A 21754-nucleotide genomic window follows, 5' to 3' on the forward strand; every position below is an offset into this window, starting at 1 on the left:
GTAGATACCATTCTCCACACCACCTCCCCAAACAACCTGGCCAGTCTCACGGTCCCGTAGAGCAACTGAATGCTCCTCAAATTCCACCCGAAAGCCAGTCTTGCATACCTCATGCACTGACAGAAGATGAAAACCTAAAGCAGGGACATAGAGAACACGGGAAGCATGCTTGCCCCCCTTGTGGTCGGGAATAATCTCCATTCGGCCCTCACTATGTATCGGAATAGTGGAGTTGTCGCCAATAAAGATGCGACCTGACTGTCGTTTCAGATCCAAAAAGAAGTCACAGGATGGAGTCATGTGCCTGGAAGCACCACTGTCAAGAATCCATTCCCGGGTATCCTTCGCAGTGAAGCCAACGGCCTCCTCGCTTGAAGACGATGAAGCGTCAGAGTCCATCATCTCTAAGTGCACAAATGCAAGAGTCTTTGCAGCTGAGGATGAGGAATCAGCACTCTTCCCTGTCCACTTAGGACACTTCCTCCAATAGTGGCCTTTCTCGCCACAATCATTGCAGGATCTTTTGGCCTTCAGCTTCTCTCGTTCTGAGTCAGGCTTCTTCTCAGAAGACTTCTCCGGTGAAGCCATCCCTTTGCCCTTGTTGTTATTCCGGCCTTTCGACCGTTGGCCAGTTAAGGCCTCCGAACTGCCACTGTGAGGAGGGTTCGTGAAACGTTCCTCCTCGTCCAAGACCATTGGCACAAGCTCCTCCCAGGTAATGGTGCTGAGCTTGCCACTCGTAATCAACGAGTAGAAAGCAGAATACTCAGCAGGCAAGTGGGGCAGCAAAGTGATGGCCATGTCTTCAGATGATATCTCCTTCCCACCTTGGAGGACTTCCTGCTGAAGGGCCTGCAGCTTGTTAATGTGTTCCCGCATCGTAGAGGACTTTGAAGGGTTCATAACCCGCATCTACACTTCCAAGGAGATCCGTTTCATGGGTGATACCCTGTTATAAAGAGAAGCCAAGTGTTCCCATATGCCTCTAGCCAGCGTCATGTGCTTTACATGATTGATCACTTGTGGTGTGCAGTTGAGGAAAATAAATGACCCGACCTTGGCGTTGACACGATCCCACATGTGTGCCTGTGCCTCTCGGTCCTTCTTCATCGACAGTAACTCCCCTTCCTCTGCTTCCGGCCGTGGAACCCCGATGATGATGAAATCAGCAAGGTCATATGACTCCAGCACAGACTCCATCATGACCTTCCAGATGCCATAATAGTTCCCGTACAGCTGACGGTCCACTGGGAACGTGGGGAGAGTCGGGATCTTCACGTGCTTCTCAGCCATCTCTAGTAAATCAACCATCGCGGGGATTAAAATGAAAAGGGTGGGTGGGTGGGAAAAAAAAATCTCTAAAACCTGCAAGTGGCTGTCCAGCACCTTAGCCCGCCTTCCTCTTGCAACTTCTCTTCCCAAACAGTCCAAAACAGTCCACCAATCAGCAACCTAACTATCCCCCTCTAGCTCAGAAAACTCCCAAGATCTATCACGAGCCTAGGGCTCTGATACCATGTCAAAATATGCAGCGGAAATGATAACCAAAATTGGGTTCACAAGAGCAAGTACAGTGCAGAAAATAGACAGCATGAGAGACACAGAGAAATAGGCGTGTAAACTCTTCTCTATACACAAGATCCCGCAGAAAACTGAATGATACAATGGTGAGGAGCATGGGGCATATTTATATGCCCCATGGATGCAGTCGGCCAGCGCTAGAGGCTCTCCACGACTGCATAAAGCAATCGGCCAAGTAAGTGTCTCCACGACTGTAGGAAGCAGGTCGGCCAGCCACCAGCACCTCCACGACTGTGTAAAACAGGTCGGCCAGCCACCAGGAGCACATGAGGTGCAGTCGGCCAGCACCATGGGCTCCTGCCAGCCATCTGGCATCCATCCACACCATGGAAAAATGGGAAAAAATACGGGGAGTGAGGAAAAATGATAAAACACCTATACAGGGCGGGCACACCCACAACAGAGGCCCTGGTGTATTAAAATAGACAGGAGATGACTTCTAACAGTATGGACGCGAGCCAGACTGGTGCCACCCGTGTATGACCTGGACTGTGTTCTATCCATGGGATTGTCATGCCATGGAAGAGCCAGTATTTGTGCCGTGTCTTGCCTATGGGACTGTCACTCAATAGGGAGGCTCGTGCCTGGATCTTTGTCTTACCTATGGGACTGTCACTCCATAGGAAGACCGACAGTCCCATAGGTAAGACATTTTTGTGCCCGACAGGTGTTTTGTACTTGTTCCATGAATGGGAGATATGTCCATGATACTATTTGCACATGCATTCATGTTTTGCATGTTTGGAACTATTTTCGAATGACTTGTATTTTTGTGTTTTGCCACTTACTGAGCGGGGACGCCTGCCAGTGAGTGGTGAAGTTTGCTCTATCTTCTGACGAGTTTTGTTGCGTGTGAACAGGTGGTAAGTGTATTGCACTTGTTTGTTTAATAGCTTTCTTTCTAACCTTTAATTTTATAAGGTTGTAAGTTCACATTCGTTTAAAAGTGGGCACCCACGTGTGGGCCAAGGTGGGGAGGTAAACCCCCCTCTTAAGTTTTAACCCTTTATGTGTGGGGGTGGTTGCATGGCCACCTACCCACACCCCACCTTGAAACTGGCCGCTCCCATGCAAGCTAGGGGAGCCGGCCAGCTGTGGTCGTGTTCTCTCTCTCCAACATCTACAAAGGAGCTCTCAAACAGCTGCACACAAGGCATCTGTCCGCCTTCTTCAGGTTGCTACACGTTGGTGGGCTGCTCTTTCTACACAGGCGGCTACGTTCTCTCCGGCAGGCGGCTGCGCTTGCTCACCAACAGGCTGCGCTTCCTCTCTAGCAGGCGGTTGTGCCTGCTGCAGGCGGCCACACTTGCTCTCCAGCAGGCTGTGCTCTCCTCTCCACAGGCGACTGTTCCCTCTACCTTGCAGGCGGCTGCGCCACCCCACAGGCGACTGCAGCCAGGTGGCTTCTGTGCTCTTCAGCTGGCGGCTGCACCTCCTCCTCTCCAAAGGCGGCTGCGCCTTCTCCTCCTCCCTTGCAGGCGGCTGCACCCTCTCCACAACAGGCGGCTGCGCCCTCTTCTATAGGCGGCTGCGTCGCGCTGCGCTCCCCTCTACAGGCGGCTGCGTGGGGTTGCGCCTCCCTTCCATAGGCAGCTACAGGCGGCGGCTCTGCGCCTCCCCTCTTCAGGTGGCTACACCCTCTACACACGCAGCTGCTGCTGCTCCTCGACAGGCTGTTGCGCCACCCATCTCTAGTAGCTGCACACAGACGCCTCGAGTATTTGTCTTCCACTAGCGAGCTACAAGTAAGTGGATTCAGATTTAAGTAAAGGATTTTGTTGTAAATCTAATAAAGGATTCTCTCTACCGCTAACACCCGTTCAATGCCAGGTAGTCCAAGCTTTTTGAGAACCATGGTCCATGGGTGCCGAGATCGGGAGAGCCAGGCGTTAGTACAGAAGCGCCTGTTTGTGCGTGGTCTTGGAACACCAGTGGGGCGCTCTCCACGGATTCCAGTGAAGGCACAGGACCGTAGAGACTTGACCACTTAAGTGGATCGCTCTCCTTCGAACGTCTACTTCGAGTCTCTTGTTTGGTACTGTATTCATCTCAGTTGTACATGGACATCATCTGGTTCATTGAACCCATGGAGCATTGTCTTTGTTAAATACTCCCAATAATATATCATATATTGAGGGGGGGGTCAGCCCGTTCCGGCCCCAGTGCTAGTGTCCATTGATCAACATTTCATTTCATTTCAATTTTCAGTTGTTATTAAGTTGTCCATTCAAATTGTGATATTTAAGTTGTGCTATTACGCGTGTGGGTGTCCAACGGAATCTATTCCCACTTGACGGGATCGGTTTCATTGGTATCAGAGCACGGTTATTTCCCTCTTCTTAGTGCGGAAACGAACCTGTGTATTGGACACCCCGCTTCTAGCACACTTAACACAATGGACAACCAAGGCAACCCTTTGGAAGTGCCTAATTCGAGGGGCCCATCAAGTGCCTCGCGTGATTCTGATGCTCTACAAGGAAAGCACAAGCCCCTGGAGAGAAGGGTAAATGATAGTAATTCAAAGGAACAACTGTCTCGAGGAAAGACAGTCATGCAAGAAGAAGAGCCTGATGCGATGAGGGCTGAATTGGAGCATATGAGAAAGCTTTTGCAGGCACAAGAGCAAGAGCTAAAATTTTTGCATGAAGATCCCCATGTGCAAAGTGCCATTGAAGCAAGAAAAGCCGATGCAATGGTAGACGTGACTTTTGAGTCCATGGCACGAAAAGTGGGCAAGAAGCCAAGGGAGTTGGCACTTTCCTACCTCCTCCACAAAGGTGACATCAAAGAGGGGGAAGATGGAGAGCTGAAATTCAGAAATCCACCTCGCTTGAAGCATGGAGATCCCCCATCTCAAAGGTTGAGGTCATTTATGCAAAGGGAAGAGGTGACAGTCACCTCTCGTCATGCATCTTCTCCACAAGGCACAAAGGCTGACAGGTATATGTATGCTAGTGCTCATGGAGGACATAATGGTCACATGCATTCAAGACATGTATCCCATGGAAGGGGTGACAGGTCTCCCACTAGAAGAGCCTTGCCTACTGAGTTGTCTCATGGAGAGACATTGCCTTATGCAGGAAGGTCACATGCATCTGATTCTCAGGTTCGTGGAGCACATGCCACCATGCTTTCATGAAACTTCCATGATGGCCCATGGAGCCCATGCAGATAGGGCTGCCCCGTTGGATAAGGGGAAAAGAAAAAGAGAGGACCATGAGCCCCATGCCAGAAAGCTCAAGGAATTTGAAGCAGGTGATAAGTCTGTTAAGTTTGATGTTTTTCATGGAGAGCATGATGCTTCCAAAGTGTTAGCATTTGTGGCACAGTTTGACATTGCTTTTAGCGATGAGGACTTCACTGAGAAGTCTAAAGTACGCCATGCTAGCATGTTTTTGAAGGGGACCGCTGCTCATTGGTGGATCACTGAAAAGATCACCAAAGACCCCATTTGTACCTGGAAAGAGTTTAAGGAGAGATTTTATGCTCAGTTCTTGCCACCAAATGCGGAGCAAACTCTCACCCAAAAGTGGGATAGACTTGAGCAAAGAGATAATGAAAGTGTGTAACAGTATGTCAACAAGTTTTGGAAAGTGTTGCTTGAGCTTTTATGCAAATCACTGAGGATGAAAGAAAGAGGAAGTTTCGCTCCGGATTGCAACCAGCTTATCATTCGGGCATTAAATTGCACCCGAAACATACTTTGCAATAGCTTACAGCCTCTGCTCTTGCTACGGAGCAATTGGTGCTCAAAATTAAGCAAGATCAAGGCGGTTCAAAGGGGAAAGACAAGGCTGTCCTAAATCTGCAAAAAGGTGGACAGCCACCTAAAAAGAACTTCCGGGAGACCCACAAGGGAGGTAAAGCTAAAAATACCTCATCTAAAGATCAGGGCCCAAAGAAAAACAAATTTGGCTTGACCCCCGAGCAAAGAGAGCAATATGCCAAGGAGGGAAAATGTTTTTCTTGTGGCAGCAAAGAGCACATGTTTCGACAATGCCCTGACCGCAAACCAAAGCATGAGGACATGCAGACTAAGGCTAATGTGCATGCAGTTCCCGATGTGCAGGAAAACACAAAACATGATGCAAAAGAGCGGATGGTATGCAAAGCTTGGGATCAAATCAAGGATCAACCCGCCTTATTCATGTTTGATGATTGTGCAACCGATAACTTCGTCTCTATACAAACAGCAGCTGCCTTGGGTATTGAGGTTGAGAACATGGGACCTCAGATTGAAGCAGAAACTGCCTTTGTTGGCAAAGAGGTGCAGGTTACCCCACTAATAGGGAAGTTGCGCATACATATCCAGGGCTACCTTGATAATGAACATTTCTTAGTTGCACCACTAAATGGATGTATTGTTGGGCAAGCCATGGCATCATAGGCTTGAGCCCCGCAAAGAGTACAAGACCAACATGATTTCTTTTATGCATAGAGGCCGCATGCATTTCATTGATGCCGGCAAAGAAGGGGATTCCATCCCACTTGTATCTCACATCCAGATTAATAAAGCAATGAAAAAGAGTCTTTATGCATACTTGGTTTTTGTTCGTGATAGCATTGTACCAAATCAACAAAATGTGGATGCTATGAATTACGATAGGCTGAATTTTCTTCATGCATTCAACGATTGTTTTGCTGATGCATTGCCAGGTGCCCAAAGGCCCGAAGATCATCGCATAGACCTTGTGCCAGGTAGTTCTCCACATAACAAACCTGCATACCGTGTGAGTACCGCACAACAAGAAGAGATCATGAAGCAGGTAAATGAGCTTTTAGAGAAAGATTTGGTTCAGCCTAGTTCATCACCTTATTGCTCTCCTGTGCTTCTTGTTTTCCGCGTATTGATGACATTTTGGATAAGCTTGATGGTTCGGCTTGTTTCAGCCGTCTTGATTTGAAGAGTGGTTATCACCAAATACGAGTGGTGCCACAAGATGTCCATAAAACTGCATTCAGGACAACCTTTGGATTATATGAATTTTTGGTGATGCCCTTTGGTCTCACCAATGCTCCTGCCACATTTAATCGTATGATGGATAGGATATTCCGACCCCATCACAAATTCAAAGATGTATTCTTTGATGACATCTTGGTTTTCTCCAAGAATGAGCAAGAACATAGAACTCATTTGGTCACAGTGTTCGAAGAGTTGTGGAAGCATAAACTTTTCATTAATGCCAAGAAAAGTGAGTTCTTCCTTTCAGAGATACATTATTTGGATCACATTGTATCCAAGGATAGAGTAACAATGGATCCTACAAAGATAGAAACCATTCGGAATTGGCCAGAATTGCAAAACGTACATCACGTACGTAGTTTTTTGGGATTATGTTCATATTATAGGCGTTTCATAAGGCATTTTTCTATGATAGCCACCCCTCTACATGATCTCACCAAGAAGAAAACCACTTTCAAATGGACTTCAAAAGAACAGGATACTTTCTTGCAACTCAAGCATGCTATCATATGTGGACCCGTATTGATTGTTCCTGACTTGCAAAGGTCATTCCTAGTAGAATGTGATGCTTGTGGCGATTGTATAGGGGCTGTCCTAAATCAAGAAGGGCATGCAGTTGCATATGAGAGCCGTCGTTTGCATTGTACACAGGAGGGGGATTGATTGATAGAGTCCGACTCCACGGTTGGAGTGACTCAGTTTGGGGAGGAGATCCGGACACGAGGAGATCTACTTTAGGCCCAGGAGCAGTTTTTTGGAGCAGTAAGAGGCAGTCATCTTTTGCCTTGTCAATGATGACAGAGGCAGAGTACCGGGCTACTTGTGATGCTGCTTGTGAGGTGGTGAGGCTGCAGAGGTTGCATTGCAGGATTGGAGGAACCCATGGTCATCCAGAGGCACTTTGTCGTGAACAGATCGGTGCTGATGACATCTTGCTAGAGTTCTGTTCGACGGAGGATAGTACGGTGGACCTCTTCACAAAGTCGCTATCTCACGATTTGCTCAGGTGGCACCCCAGCTCCCTGTGGTTGGTTTCACAACCAAAAGCTGAGAGGGGATGTTAGAAGTCATATCCTGTCTATATATATACACCAAGGCCTCTGTTGCGGGTGTGCCCGCCCTCTATAGGTGTCTTATCATTTTTCCTCACTCCCCGTATTTTTCCCCCATTTTTCCCTATTTTTCTGTGGCTTGGGTGGCAGCCGTGAAGTGGCAGGATGTCCTTGTCTATAGCCGACTGCTGCTGCATTAGTTTACTGATACTGGCCAATTGTGTAGACACCTTCTTGGTGCTGGCCGACTGTGTGGACACCTTTTTGGTGCTGGCCAACTGTTCACAGTACTGGCCGACTAGTTTATTACCAGTCATGGTGTGGACATGATCCTGTCGGTTGCCCTACAGCAGGCCGACTGCTGTTTGGGGGCCATATAAAATGGCCCCTAGCCCCCTTGTCACTATTGTATCATTTTCGGGATTCTTTTGTGTATATAGAGCAGAGTTACACGCCTCTACCTCTCTATCTCTTGTGCTGTTATTTTTTTGCATTGCGTTTTGCTCGTGTTCCCAGATCTGGTCATCATCTCCACTGCGTATTCTGACACCAATAAGAAATTTTGAACCTCAGACTTATGCACAGGCATTGACCCTCACTCAGAATCAAGAACTAATGCTGAACGGAGATAATCCCAAGTAAGTAAAGTCTAATCCTAAGCCCCAACAACAATCATCTACCTAGGATAAGGGGGCTCATAACAGCAAAGGCCAAAAGGACCAAAAGACGAATTCTCGGGGTCAAGTGGGCAATAAGAAAGATTCTACGCCCAAGAAGACTCCTGAGGAAAACGCTAAGGAGGGCATCAGTGAAGGTTACCTCCAGCCGGATGAACAGACACGGTACAAGACAGAGAACCATTGTTTCTTCTACCACACTATGGGACACGGGAAGAAAGATTGCACTAAGTTTTAGGCTGAAAAGTCTACCAAGGCATCCACCTCCACAGTAGCGCTCGTAGCATCCCCATCCACATTTGAAGATCTACACCTCTCCCCGTTCTACATATCTCCCACACTGTGGGACACGGGAAGAAAGATTGCACTAAGTTTCAGGCTGAAAAGTTTGCCAACGCATCCACTTTCACAGTAGCAATCGTAGCATCCCCATCCACATTTGAAGATCTACACCTCTCTCCATTCTACATATCTCCCACGAGTCCTTTGGAGAAGCCATCCAAGGAAGAGAATACAAGTGTAGAAGAACAAGAAATTCAGCCCAAAAACCAGCAAACGACACAGTTCAGTCTGAGACTTCCTATTGCATCAGATATCAGCAATTGAAGAAGGCTACATAAGCATAGTTGCCAAGTTTTTCATGAAATGTGTCTCATAGAAATTTCAAAAACGTTTTAGAAACATTACATACCTTTCCAAGACGTTATGTAAAGAAAAAGGGGCCAGAAGGTTTGTTTTGGAGGTAGAAGGGGAAAGGGAAGGCTGCAGTGAAGGCAATACCTGTCAAACATGTGCTGCAGTATGCACCAATTCAGACTCCACTCCAAAGTCTTGGTTAATAGAAGCCGTCTTGCAGTGCCATCTCTATCATGTCGTGCTAGAGGGCCTGATCCAGGTAACCATGCAGGAAGTGGGACAGCAAGCATGCCCTTGTTTAACATTCCAATCAAGTAGTTTTCCCTGCGCATGATGCGCATCACCACATCATGAGCCGATAGCTCACGGACAATACAAAGGCGCTGATGTTGTTGGAACTTGACTATCTTGTCCAGAAGAGCTGGCCAAGCTGATGTCTGCAATTCCCTGTCACTGACACACAAACTGCAGCATCCCAACAAGTGTTTCAATATACTTCAAGACAGATGTTCTGTTATCTCTTGTGTGACCTTTGAAAAGACAGTATAGTGTAGAAAACTCACTGATGACGGTAGAAGCGCCGGGCATCCAGTGTCTCCCTCAGTTGTGTGAAGAAGCGAAGAAAGCAGAAGACCCAGTACAAGGAAAAGAGTGTCAAATAGGTCACCACAATACCCTTTGAGAATGTGAATGGATGGAGAGGGTGTTCCTTCACAACCTCCCTTACAAGATCACAAGGTTCAATGGCGTGAACACCACACGTACGAAGCACCTGCCAATCAACTATAAGCAAGAAGAAGCCAGAGAAGCAAATGGTGAATCCAAGGCTAAGAAGCTCAACCACCCATTGAGTAACAATGCACCAGAGACCCTTCCCACAATAATACTTATATAACCTCTCAAAGAATGCATCTAAATCAGCAATGACTTCAGACTTTGCCTTCTCTCCTTGGAGAAGATTTCTGGGGCTCAAATTTTCATCACCACCTGATAGCCTTTGGTATTCAGATAGCTCAACCTCGATGCCTTCTTGTCCCAGCCCTGTAGAGGCTTCTTTGTGCAGCATAGTCCAAGGCCATTTATCTTCATGTCGTCTCCAACCCCACTCACTGAACATCTTCTTCAACCAATCCCCCCACATATATCCATCATTGCTTTCTACTTGGTAGGCAGGGAAGCTGAAAATTCAGTCATAATGAAGCTGCCTGTTCAAATGCCGGTGACATTGAGGGATGAGCATGTAACTAATGGTGACGAAATAGAGGCAAAGATAACATACACAAACAAATGAGAGTTCAGAGCTCACATAAAATTCTGATCCAAATTTTTGCATCCTCCACACAAAATCTAGTCAAGAGTAAATGAATAGGGTGCTTTTGAAGTAGATGATTTTAAAATAGACTTTACCATCGGAATAAAAGTCCGATACCTTTGCACATCATCCGCTCACTTCCTCAAAACCAGACGTTGCATAAAAGGCAAGGCCAAGCAAACGCTCAAAAGCAAAGCCAACTACATCATATTCACTAAGTGTCAGCCTAAAGGCCAGCCAACCATCCATTACAGTCATGTGGTGTTCGGGATCCGAAACCACATGATCACGACATTCCTTTTATATATTTATTTGGCAGGACACAAGAGTTTACCATAAAACTGTTTGTTCATACTAAGGTCATGTGGTGTTTGGAATCCCAAAACAACCATAAAACTGTTTGTTCATATATTTATATATTTATCTGGCAGGACACAAAGTTCACCATAAAACTGTTTGGTCATACTAAAGTCATGTGGTGTTGGGAATCCCAAAAACACATGATCAGGACATTCCTTTTATATATTCATTTGGCAGGACACAAGAGTTTACCAAAATACAAGCCAGATCACTCTGCTTAGAAATCAACTGGGAGTGGCCTCGCAAGAGGCGAGTGTGTGGTTACAACACAACCCAACGGCATGATGTAGATAAAAGCATGGCAAAGCGTGTGCATTACTGTAGAGGAAGAAAAGCAGAGAATCTTTAAGAGGGCAGGAGAATTTGTAAACCCTAAAAAAGGAGATCTTCTTAACAATCGGAGAGAAGGGATGTTCTGACCTGTTGGCGATCAAGTGTTGCCAATCCGAGAAAATCGCGCCGCCCAACTGTTAATGTGGGTGTGGATTGTTGAGCAAGCGTGCCTGGGCACAGTACTGCAAGGTGCCCACCAAAAAAAAAAGAACCTGATTTTCTGCTTTTCTCCCAAACCGCCTACCTTCGTCTTCTCCTTCCTGCAGAACGCCGGGACAAGTGTGTTGTATTTTGTATACTGTTGTTGCCGCTGCTGATGATGTCTGCGTGTATGATGATTGCAATTCCTCAGTTTATTCCAGTCATTCTACCGGCTCCTGCCCGCTGCGCTCACCTACAGCCGCCGGTTCATCTCAGAATAAACATTGCTTTAAAAAAAGCAAACGTAAGTAAATAAGAAAATTCATAACTAAACGTTCTCAAATTTCTAAACCTTAAGGTCATCCTCAAGGTAAGTCTTTTCCCCTTTTAATGTCTGTATTTTGGTGAGGAATGCCTATCTCACCTCCACCCCCTCAAAATTGAGGATGAGTGCACGCTCCTTTGTGGTGTCTTTCCCCACCCTCCATGCCTCAAGAAAGGGAGTGTCGGGAATCTCCATCTTCCTGCATAGAGCTATGGTGTCTTCCTTTGCCGAGACCCCTTCCTTCCATCCCACCACTCTCACATTGAGTGCTCGGATCTTCCTTCTCTTCTCTTCTTCATGCGTGTCGTTGATGATATTCAGGATTGATGTGGGTTTCGTTGCCTCTTGGAAACCTCAATCCAATTGCCCTCTTCTTTGACTTGTTGCTACATCTTCTTTGTCATTTTAGCCCATGTATCTGCTTCATTAGCCTTCTTCACCTCTTGGGCTTGGAGGGTCTGCACTTGCTCCCGAAGTGTATTCAACTCCTCATTGAGGGATGGTTGAATTTTGCCTTCTTCATATTGGGTGTGTGCCCTCAAGTGGTTGTTTTCCTCATTAAGTATGGCTACTTGAGCCTCTAAATCCAAGATTAGGGAGGCTTCTAGCATCTTCTAGCATCTGAACCATTTCCTCTTGCACCTTGTTGAGTTGGTCCACCATGTGGGCCTACATCTCTTCCTTCCACATGTCCGTCTCCTCTTACATAAGAGGTGTGCAGCCCTTGTAAGAGTTCGTCTTGACCCTTGTAAGAGTTCGTCTTGACCCTTGTAAGAGTTCGTCTTGACCCTTCTCCAAGCCTCTTTTGCAAGCTTTCTATATCTGTATCTTGTAGTTCGCATATCTCTTTCATGGTTGTCATGCATGTTTTAGCATGGGGGTCGCTGATTTTCTATGTATTCACCCATACAGTGCTATATTTTCTCTCCTTCTCACCCCTAGTTCTTGTACATACCTGGAGAACACTCCATGTTGGTATGTAGGTAACAGAAAACTCACCTTGGTAAGAGAGAGACAGGATCCAAATGGGCTGCCTTGCTACCTTGGGGACCTGATCGAAGGGTGGGCGAGTATACAGGGGAGCCATAAATACAGAGAATGGCGGGCGGCTTCTCATCCCCTTTGGTGCTGTCCCCCACTGGAAAATGCTTGTAGAGATGGAAGCATCACAAGGCTGAAGCTAAGACATAGTGAACAGTTGAGTATACAGTGCTTTGCTAATGACTCTTTGCTATTTCTAAGAAGTGAGAACAACAATGTTAGACTCACCTCTAGACATTGTTCAAGAATTTGCAAATGCTTCAGGACCTAGATGTAATATCCAGAAATCTAGAATTATTAGTCTGAATTCTAAGATAATGATTTTGACATGCAAAGTTGGGGGTGTGAGGTGGTGCATAAGGGACAAATTGTAAGATTGTTGGGAACCTCTTTTGGAGTTGGTGTCACTAACAAACAACTGATTGGCTAGGCTATTAACAGGTTCTTGGAGAAGTTAAGGAAATGGGAGGGTGTTACAGTTCCATTTCATAAACAGAATTGACATTTGTAATGTTGTGCTAAATGCCTACATAATGTTTTTATGCCCAGTCTTGGATTTTGGGAAGTGCCATTGGAAAACAATAATAGGTCCTGTCAAAGATTTTCTATGGAGGAATGGCAGAATGTCTAAAAGGGTCCCAACTCGGTTGGCCTGGGACAAATTGTCAGTTCCTAAAGGGGAGGGGGGTACTGGAATTTTACATATGCCTACAGATGGGTAGCAAGGAGTGCCTTATTGCTCCCTAAATGCCTGCTTTTTATTGAATCTTGGACCATAATGGTTAGGGAGCTAGTTGAATCATCTAAGGTGTATGCTAAAGGCAAATGGTTAGACTTGGGATGGAAAGATAAACTATTTTCTTATGCTCCTCTGAAAATAGCAAATTCTGCATTTTGCAAGATGCTATGCAAAAGATGGAAGGATTTCTTGTATTTGATGACTTGGGAAGGGGGATGCAAAGTAATTGGAAACTCTATGCTCAGCCTGGGAATATGGTGGTCATATAAATTCACCCCCCCCCCTTGGGGCTACTTCACAATACTTTTGCTAAGAAGGTGAACAATAAAGGGTTAAGGTGTTTGAATAATTGTTGGGACTATACTGTGGTTGTGGGTGGAAAGATTTGGATCATCTTACTTATAGGAGTTTCATTTCTCTGAAAGAGAGAGAGACGTGGTTGATTCAGGATTTTGAGCAAATTCAAAGGGGGTGGTGTTCTATTGCTATAGATGAGACTTGTTGGATCAAGGATTAGACTTGGATAAATGGTGTCAAGCTAGTAAATGGCAAAACCAAGAATCTCTACTCTGTGATGAGAAGAGGTGAAGGCAATGTTGAATACTGCAATAAGATTTGGAGAGTGAGTTGGAGTTCTGATACTTGGAAGAAGAGATGGAAGCGGCTGTGGGAGAGTCAGATCCCAAGGAGGTTCCAGGTGTTTTTGTGGAGGATAGGCATGTGGGCCCTTCCTATTAGCTCTAAATTACTTCAAAAGAATATCTCTAGTGGATGTTGTCCCACGTGCAGATCTGCAATTAAGGATGGTAAGCATGCCTTTTGGGAGTGCCCAGCTATTAGAGGTGCTTGGGTTAGGATTGCCAAATGGGTCAAGCAATGTTTGGGAGTGCAAGCCTATTGGGGGGACTAGATTCTTGGAAAATGTCCTATCATCGATGAAAGTACAGAGCTATTGTTTAACATAATCAGGGCATGTTGTTTTGGGCAATTTGGAGGACTAGGAATGTTGTTGTTTTTTCAGAAGGTTTCCTTTGTTGGTATTGATGCAACATATGTTATACATAGATGTGTGTGCATGTGTTGGTCTATATGTAATTTGAATAGGCTGAGAGGAGATGGACTGGGTCTGCTCCTTTTGAATCTGCAGAGGACCATTACTTGATGTATGGCTTACTTTGGGTGGGACCTCAAGCATACTGGGGGGGCTCCTAAACCTTGGCTTATCTTTGCAGGAGAGACTGTGTGTATGCTGGAAATGCAGACTGCCCAAGACCAAAAGATGGTACCTCAAGGAAAAACATATTGATCATGCCTTTGTTGCATTCATTGAGAACCCGGTGGGAACAAGACCCACATTAAAAATTTGGTCAAAGAAAGGAGGTAGATTAGAAAAGCAAACCCCAAGAGGTTGTACTATAGAAGAAATGATGGAGGCTTGCATCATGTTGGGTTATCAGATTTCTTGGGAGCAGTCTAGCTTTTTGTTAGAAGAAGAGAGATGGTCTTTGCTTTGTAAACTTCTTAATGAAGTCAAGAGTGAAAATTAGTGGTTTGTAGTGAGGAAGGTTTTGATGTTTTTGTCTTAAAAGTGTATTGGACCTTTTTCAGCACTTATATATAAGTATATATTATTGATCCCAAAAAAAGAAGAAGATGATGATAAGATACTAGCCCTGCTCTTAACAGTCACTTAAATTTGCAATGAGCATATTTGATACCATGATCAAATTTATAGGGGTTAGCGAGGATCAAAGTAAAAAATTAGTTTTATGATTTGAAACTAACACAATGATAAGAAAAATTAAATATGGATAGTCTTAAAGAGTAAAGGCTAATTTTATTGCAAATCCCCTCCCACCAAAGTGACTCCCAAGTACAACAATTTATATCTTCAAGAGCATTAAATGCACACATGCCTTGCACTCCATTGCTAACTAGTATTTTGCATGTCATTGGCTCATTACTATACGTCCTCTATGACCTCATTGATCTACACTTTTTAACCTTTTTCTCTCTTTAACTTTATTCGTCTTTCTCTAGTAACCTTTGAGCAAATGAACCATTCAACAACGCATGCATGTGTGTGCGCAAGGTCGCACGCGTGCACACACACACACACACACGAAGAATCCTTGTCTCCCCTCAATTAAGTAGAGGACACACACACACACACACACACACACACACACACGAAGAATCCATGTCTCCCCTCAATTAAGTAGAGGACACTTGCCTCCCCTCAATAAAGTAGAGGACACTTGCCTCCCCTCAATAAAGTAGAGGACACTTCACACACACACACACGAAGAATCCTTATCTCCCCTCAATTAAGTAGAGGACACTTGCCTCCCCTCAAAATAAATATGTAAAGATTTTTTGCCCCACACCAAATAAAAAATGGGAGTGAACCCTGGCCACTAACTAAAATGCATACCCAAAATTTAACATGATTTTCTATGTTAGGAAAAACTATTAGTGACCCACTTGTGAATCATACAAGGACAAGTTGATTATTTGGATGTAACTGAAAACTTGAAGATCACACTTGTACATGATATACGTATCATTTCAAAATGGTAGGTATACCATTTTTGTCATGGTTAATGATCTATTTTATCATTGGCTAATCTTAATGAATTGTATTGTTGACTGCCCCTTTTAAGTTAGTGATATTGCTTTGTATTTTGCAAAATTATTGAGGCACCCTTGTACTTAACTTTGAACTTATAGTGAGCATGTTTAGGGTGTCCAAGCATGAAAAAAATAATCAACGTAATCTCAATAGCTTACACCTAGCTAAATAATGTAAACAAGCTAAGAATGACTTGATGTTAATCTACCAAGATAGATCTTAATAGGTACAAAAAGGCAATTGTTGTATCCTACCAATATTACCAAAGTAATATACCATCTAGTCTAGACATGTAACCACTATAAACAAGTAGTTCACATGTTATGCAAGTTTCTTGGTTGTAAATGAAGATATTCACCCTAAATCAATGGTGAGTATATGATGACATTTATCCTAAAGCACTCCTCAGTAGCCCTCATGGAAACCTTAGACTTAACAAAGTCTAAAGGCATGGCAGCCAATGAAATGTGGACCTCACCCAAACCGGCCTTCTCTTTTCATGACAAAAGACAACCCCCCCTCTCTCTCTCTCTCCCTCTCCTCTTTTTGTGTGTGTTTATATTGTTTTGTTTTTTGCGCAAAGGGGGGGGGAGGGGGGGCTCCTCTCGCTAGTTTGACCATAATCTTGCACTCTCCTCAATTTCAAAAATTTCCATTTCTTGTGCTCTATTTATTATTGATTGTTCCTCCCTTTTCCCCACATTGTTTCAAATTCATTTTGAAGATTCATATCATGCTTTTGATTTCACAATACTTTTGCCTCAAGCTATGCATCTTTTGTTAGTGAAAAGTTAACCTTTAAACATAAAAATCAAGGGTAATATAAGGTTTTGGAATTTAGAAAATAACTTGTAAGAGCTTGGGGGAGACATATTTTAATAAGCAAAATCTTGCACATGGTTAACAGAAACCATGTGTGGCAAAAAGTCTTGTATCGTAAGCCACTGAGACGATTTTCAAATGCTAAGACGAGTGATGATTAATGTGAACATGGTTTTCTTGCTTTTTCTAATTAACATTTTATGAGCACCTAAAACTATTAAATATAGAATAAAAAATGCACCAATTAGTAAAAATGGATTAAGCTCATAATGCCACAACGTCGCGCAAAGATGTGAAAATTGATGTGGTTGAACATACTCATTTGGACATGTGGCCATTGCATACATAAGTATATACAAGAAAAAGGTAATAGACATGATTGTTGTGTGTGTGTGACATAGAGAGAGAAAGAAAGAAAGAAAGAAAGCTTTATTAACGTCTACTAGAGGCCGAAGTCGGCCTATGAGACAAAACAATATACAACTGTCAATGTCCTTTGGGTATCCAGATAATAGAAAAAGGTATAAGGTACAAAGCTGAAAAGCAAAAAACTGAAAAGCTAAGGATCGATGGGAGAGTAGACCATCAAAACTAACAAGGAATAGATGGAGCTCTATCACTAGGGGCTCAATGTGCAGTACTGTATGCATCGGGTATACAATCATGCTATGCAAATCTAGCTAGCTCCATCCAGTACCATACTGGGGATGTAGGATGGTGTACATTAGTGGGGGAGGGGCAAAGACCTCATGTAGGATCCTTCCTAGATCTGATCGAAAATGTGTGAGCCTCTCCTGGACATAAAGCTGGTGGTGGCGAGACCGGATCTAAGTGATCTCTCTCTTATGAAGTTTGGGGGTCTGGTAGCCTGGTGCTCTTTATCTCCGTCGAGCTCGGAGATCCTCTACGTGCTGAAGTGTGACCCCCTGTTGTGGTGGTGGTGGTGGTAGTGGCATAGCTCTCTGAAAGAAATCTATAATCTGGGACTGCTGCCTACCTCCGTGTGTCGTCTGTGTCTGTAGTAGTTTCTCTCTGTGTCGCTGTATCTCTATCAGGAACCGCCCGAATCGACGCTAGTTTGCCGACTCCATGATCTGGCGCAATGAGTGGGGCTCCCTAAAGAAAGTGGGGTATCTCTCTCAGACATTGCTATATGTTCTGCATCTACATACAAAGTGCTCCTCGCTCTCTATCTCCTCCTGATAGAGAGTCTGCATATCCTCTCAGTGCGAGGGAGGCGTGATGCTCGACCAGCCTCTATCTCAAGCTGATGTGATGATACTCTAAGCTGACTAATGGCCACTTTGGCCCTATGTAGCATGTATGTATCCATGTATCTAGGTCTCTGTACGAATCCATCCGCTAAGATACACATAAATTGATCTCTGTAGTATAGCATCTTTGGCGGTAGAGGCTGATTGGGTGTAATCCAAGTCTCTTGAGTGTATCGTTGCCATAAATCCTACCGAAGGACTCTGTTCCTCTCACTGTGAGAGATCTGGATGTGTGGTGCATGTATATCATACTGGAAAGGTGGCATGTGATCTATGTTGAGACCATGCTGAGTGAGCCACTGTATCATCTATGAATACCATGATCTCCTATCTCCAGTCTCTGTGAGCTGCTTGGACGCCTCAAAAGCTCTATGTGAGAGTTGATCTGATGGCATATCTTTGATCCTCTGTATGAAGTAGATTGTCTGGAGGAAGAGGGCCTCTACTAGCATAGGAGGTACAACAAACTCCGCCCGAACAATGTCATGTGGGATAGAGGGTGTGCTGCGGATCATATGTGAGAGCATGAGAATCTGAGGCCTCTCTATCTGAGACCATGTGGAGGTGGCGGGCCCAGGTGCCCATATTGCTGCTAGCAGCATACATCAAAGTAGGGGTGACAAGTGTGTCAAAAAACCACCCCTTCGTGCGGGGCTCCTGGAAGTGTGCAGAGCATGGCCAGAGCTGCATATCCTCGTGTGAGTCTACTATCCCTGGCTGCCTGTGCCATAGTAAATCTTCCTGGCAGAGTCGCAAATGTAATCCCCAAGTACACATATGAGTCTACCACCTCTACTTGTCCTCCTGCTAGTGTGAAGATGGCCTGTGTCGTCGAACCGGCCCTGAGGTGTGGAAAATCATGACCTTGGTTTTCCCAAGGTTCACTGTAAGTCCCCTTTGTGTGCAGAAGTCATCAAGTGCATGGAGATGATGCTGTAGTCCCATCCGCGACTCAGAGACCAAAATAATATCATTTGCATATAGCATAATGTGGACTGTGGTACCTGAGATGTCTACCTCGTCCCCACCACCATGAACAATGAAGTCAGCCACCTCATCGATGTATAGCCCAAATAGTGTAGGAGAGAGTCGGCTGGGCATCCTTGCTTCACACCTATGGTGCTAGCAATAACATCAGATAGCCCCCCGGGGCATCGTATGCGCCCGAGGACATGCTCATATAAAGCATAGATGCCCTCGTGGCACCGTGTCAAATGCTTTACAGAAATCCACAAAGCAGTATAATCTCCTCTCCCGCACCCTAGCCTAATCAATCAGACATCTCAGAGTGAATATATGGTCAATAGTGGAGAAAGCTCATCGGAATCCAACCTTTCCTGATGCTCTCAGTCCCTCCTTCTCTGCATATGAGCTCAACTCTGCCTCGAGCACTGCGCCATAAAGTTTGGCCAATGTATGACCAATCATGATAGTCTTGTAGTTGCTGGGGTCTAGCATGTCTCCCGCTTTGTGGAGAGGCACGAGGGTGTGCATAGTCCACTTAGCTGTGGTAGGCCCTCCACTAGTGTCCTATTAAAGAGGTGAGCATACCAATGTGCGAGGCTCTCTCATCCTGCGCCATGCAGTGGCTATATCTCTACTCATGAGTAGGTGGTATATATCCCAGTACTATGCCTCCTCATATGCACGCCTGTTACGGCGTGTGAGGGTCCTTATCTGTCAGCTCGCCTGTCTCTGTGTAACGGTCCCCAGTGCTCTCTGCACTCATCATCATACCACCAATTCTGGGGCATGCTCCCAGATCTATCTGTGTGCAATGTGTGTATGATGGGGGGAAGCTGCGGTGGCGGGTGGCGGCCGTATGTAGTAGAGATGATAGCTGAGTGGTGAATGTGTCTAGAGGTGACAGGGGATCCATCTGGAGTAGCCCATCATATACATGATGCTCACATATGTCTGCCAAGTCATGGGTGAAGTAGAAAGTGGTATGCAATGCCTGTGTGGGCTGTGTGGGTGCTGGTGTGGAGCTCGCCACTGACAACAAGAGGTACGTGTGATCCGCACCAATAGGACATGGGGGGACGGTGAAAGATGTCATTGCCTATGTGGTCTCCATGGACCCCATGATGTAGTCCACTGTGCTACCCCCTGATTGTGGAAAGCATGTCAGTGCTCCTGAATCATCCTGCCACTATCTCATCCCGTTATAAATAACGAGATGGTGTTGAGCTCCCAACTCAAGTAAGTGACGACCATATCTAGTGTTATCCGGCCCCATGTCCTCTAACACCCTACAAGATCCCGTGTCCTCCACTTCTAGTGTCGAATGTTGAGGCGGTAGGCCTGCCTCATCTTCTCCTCTTCAATGGTGGTGTGAATGATTTGGTGTTCTTCCCTTTGAGTCTCCTCATTCACTTCTTTACGGATGTTCTGACACAGGGAGTCCCTTTTGGACCAACAGTATTTGACAGAGGAACAGTATAGAGAGCTCTCACCCACTTCTTCCAGACTAGAGTGACGAGGGCAGATTCACCTACACTACACCCAACCTTTAGGTTGATGGCGGGAGCTCAACCAAGAGGAGTGACACTAGACAGAGCCATTGAGCTATGCAGAGCCCGACGCCCTCGACCTCATGGTCCCCGCCCACACACGCGTCACTACAGGAGGATTAGATCCCGATGCCCTCATGGCCCGCGTCACTATAGGAGGATCAGAGCCATCATCTCCCACCACCACTGGACTTTCTCCCACCGGCCTAGCTTTACTACATTGGGTGCCATGTCGTAGTGTCCTATGCGGGATATTTTAGGGTGATATGAGAGTCGCACACTTTTTGTTTTGGGATCAGATCTAACATTTCATCTCTTATTACTTTCTTTGATTTTTATTTTTAGTACGCATGATGATGTATTTCATGGACATCATGTAACTTTTTGGTCTCATAGGTCATTTTGGCCTTTTGTAGATGTTAATACAAATTTCTTTCTTTCTTTCTCTCTCTCTCTCTCTCTCTCTCTCTCTCTCTCTCTCTCTCTCTCTCTCTCTCTCTCTCTAAATATACTCCACAACTGTCTTTTTCTTTTTTCTTGTCTATATGTCTTATAGCTTATTTTGGGACTATCATATCTATTTCATGAGTTAATTTTCACATCCACATTTGTTCCAAATTTAGCTTGTTATGAGCTTGACCAGTGCTATTAATCAACGAAGTACCTACTTGGATAAATTAGTTTAAGGTAGCTTGTCATACTACTTTATCTTCCTAATCAATACACAAAGCACAAAGACCATGTACATATTAACCACCATAAGCCTTCTTGGTGTTGTCGCTTATTTTAAATGATGTCTCCATTCCTCATATCACATGGCCTTTTTACCACACATATGTTTAATTGGAAAACCTATGTAAGGGTTTTGCATATGAAACATTTTCAATTGTAATCAAGAAGCGTGCATATAAGACATGTGTGCTACTTTATGAAAAACAATTGTCTAAACTACATGGTTCATGACTTTAGCAATATTAATTTTTATATCTAAATAAGGAAGCCTAAATGCATTTGCATTGGTATAATCTAGATATTACCCTTTTGGTAACTAGTGAACTCTATGTTGGGGGATCATCATTAAATCATTCATAAATATGCTTATATTATTTTTTCTAGGTGACCTCCTCGATTTTGAGCAAAATCCATGAGATTGAATAATAGATTATATGGCACTAAAACAACATTAACGTTAGAACCTAAATGGTTTTGCATAGCATAAACTAATGAAAGGGGAGTCAGCAAGATTTTATTTTTTTAAAGTGTTAATTTCTTACAACCCTTTAACAAGATTTGTCATAAAGTGAGACAATGAGAACATCACACACAATTCAATCATTTTAAAATGATGTGTGT

The 21754-nt window shown here is 44.7% G+C and overlaps 1 protein-coding gene and 1 pseudogene across 5 annotated transcripts in view; both read right to left on the reverse strand.

Moving 5' to 3' along the window:
- LOC147607245 (autophagy-related protein 9-like) overlaps positions 1–11379 on the reverse strand; it is a 77012-nt gene extending 65633 nt beyond the window's left edge. For 3 of the 5 annotated variants that reach the window (XM_086790705.1, XM_086790703.1, XM_086790704.1), the window contains exons 1-3: positions 11002–11379; positions 9473–10114; positions 9054–9374 (exon numbers count right to left, since the gene is read on the reverse strand). In XM_086790705.1, the coding sequence (XP_086646831.1) occupies positions 9054–9374; positions 9473–10050 (899 nt within the window). In that variant the 5' untranslated portion in view covers positions 10051–10114; positions 11002–11379. The remainder of the gene's footprint in view (positions 1–9053; positions 9375–9472; positions 10115–11001) is intronic. The other 2 variants (XM_086790707.1, XM_086790706.1) reach the window with 1 other exon arrangement.
- A 6113-nt stretch (positions 11380–17492) lies between these two features.
- LOC147607247 (uncharacterized) lies at positions 17493–18286 on the reverse strand (annotated as a pseudogene).
- Between the last annotated feature and the right edge of the window lie 3468 nt (positions 18287–21754).

This window comes from Cibotium barometz, chromosome 55 (genome assembly GCF_041138505.1).
Source record: "Cibotium barometz isolate CiBa-2024 chromosome 55, ASM4113850v1, whole genome shotgun sequence".
NCBI classification, from domain to species: domain Eukaryota; kingdom Viridiplantae; phylum Streptophyta; class Polypodiopsida; order Cyatheales; family Cibotiaceae; genus Cibotium; species Cibotium barometz.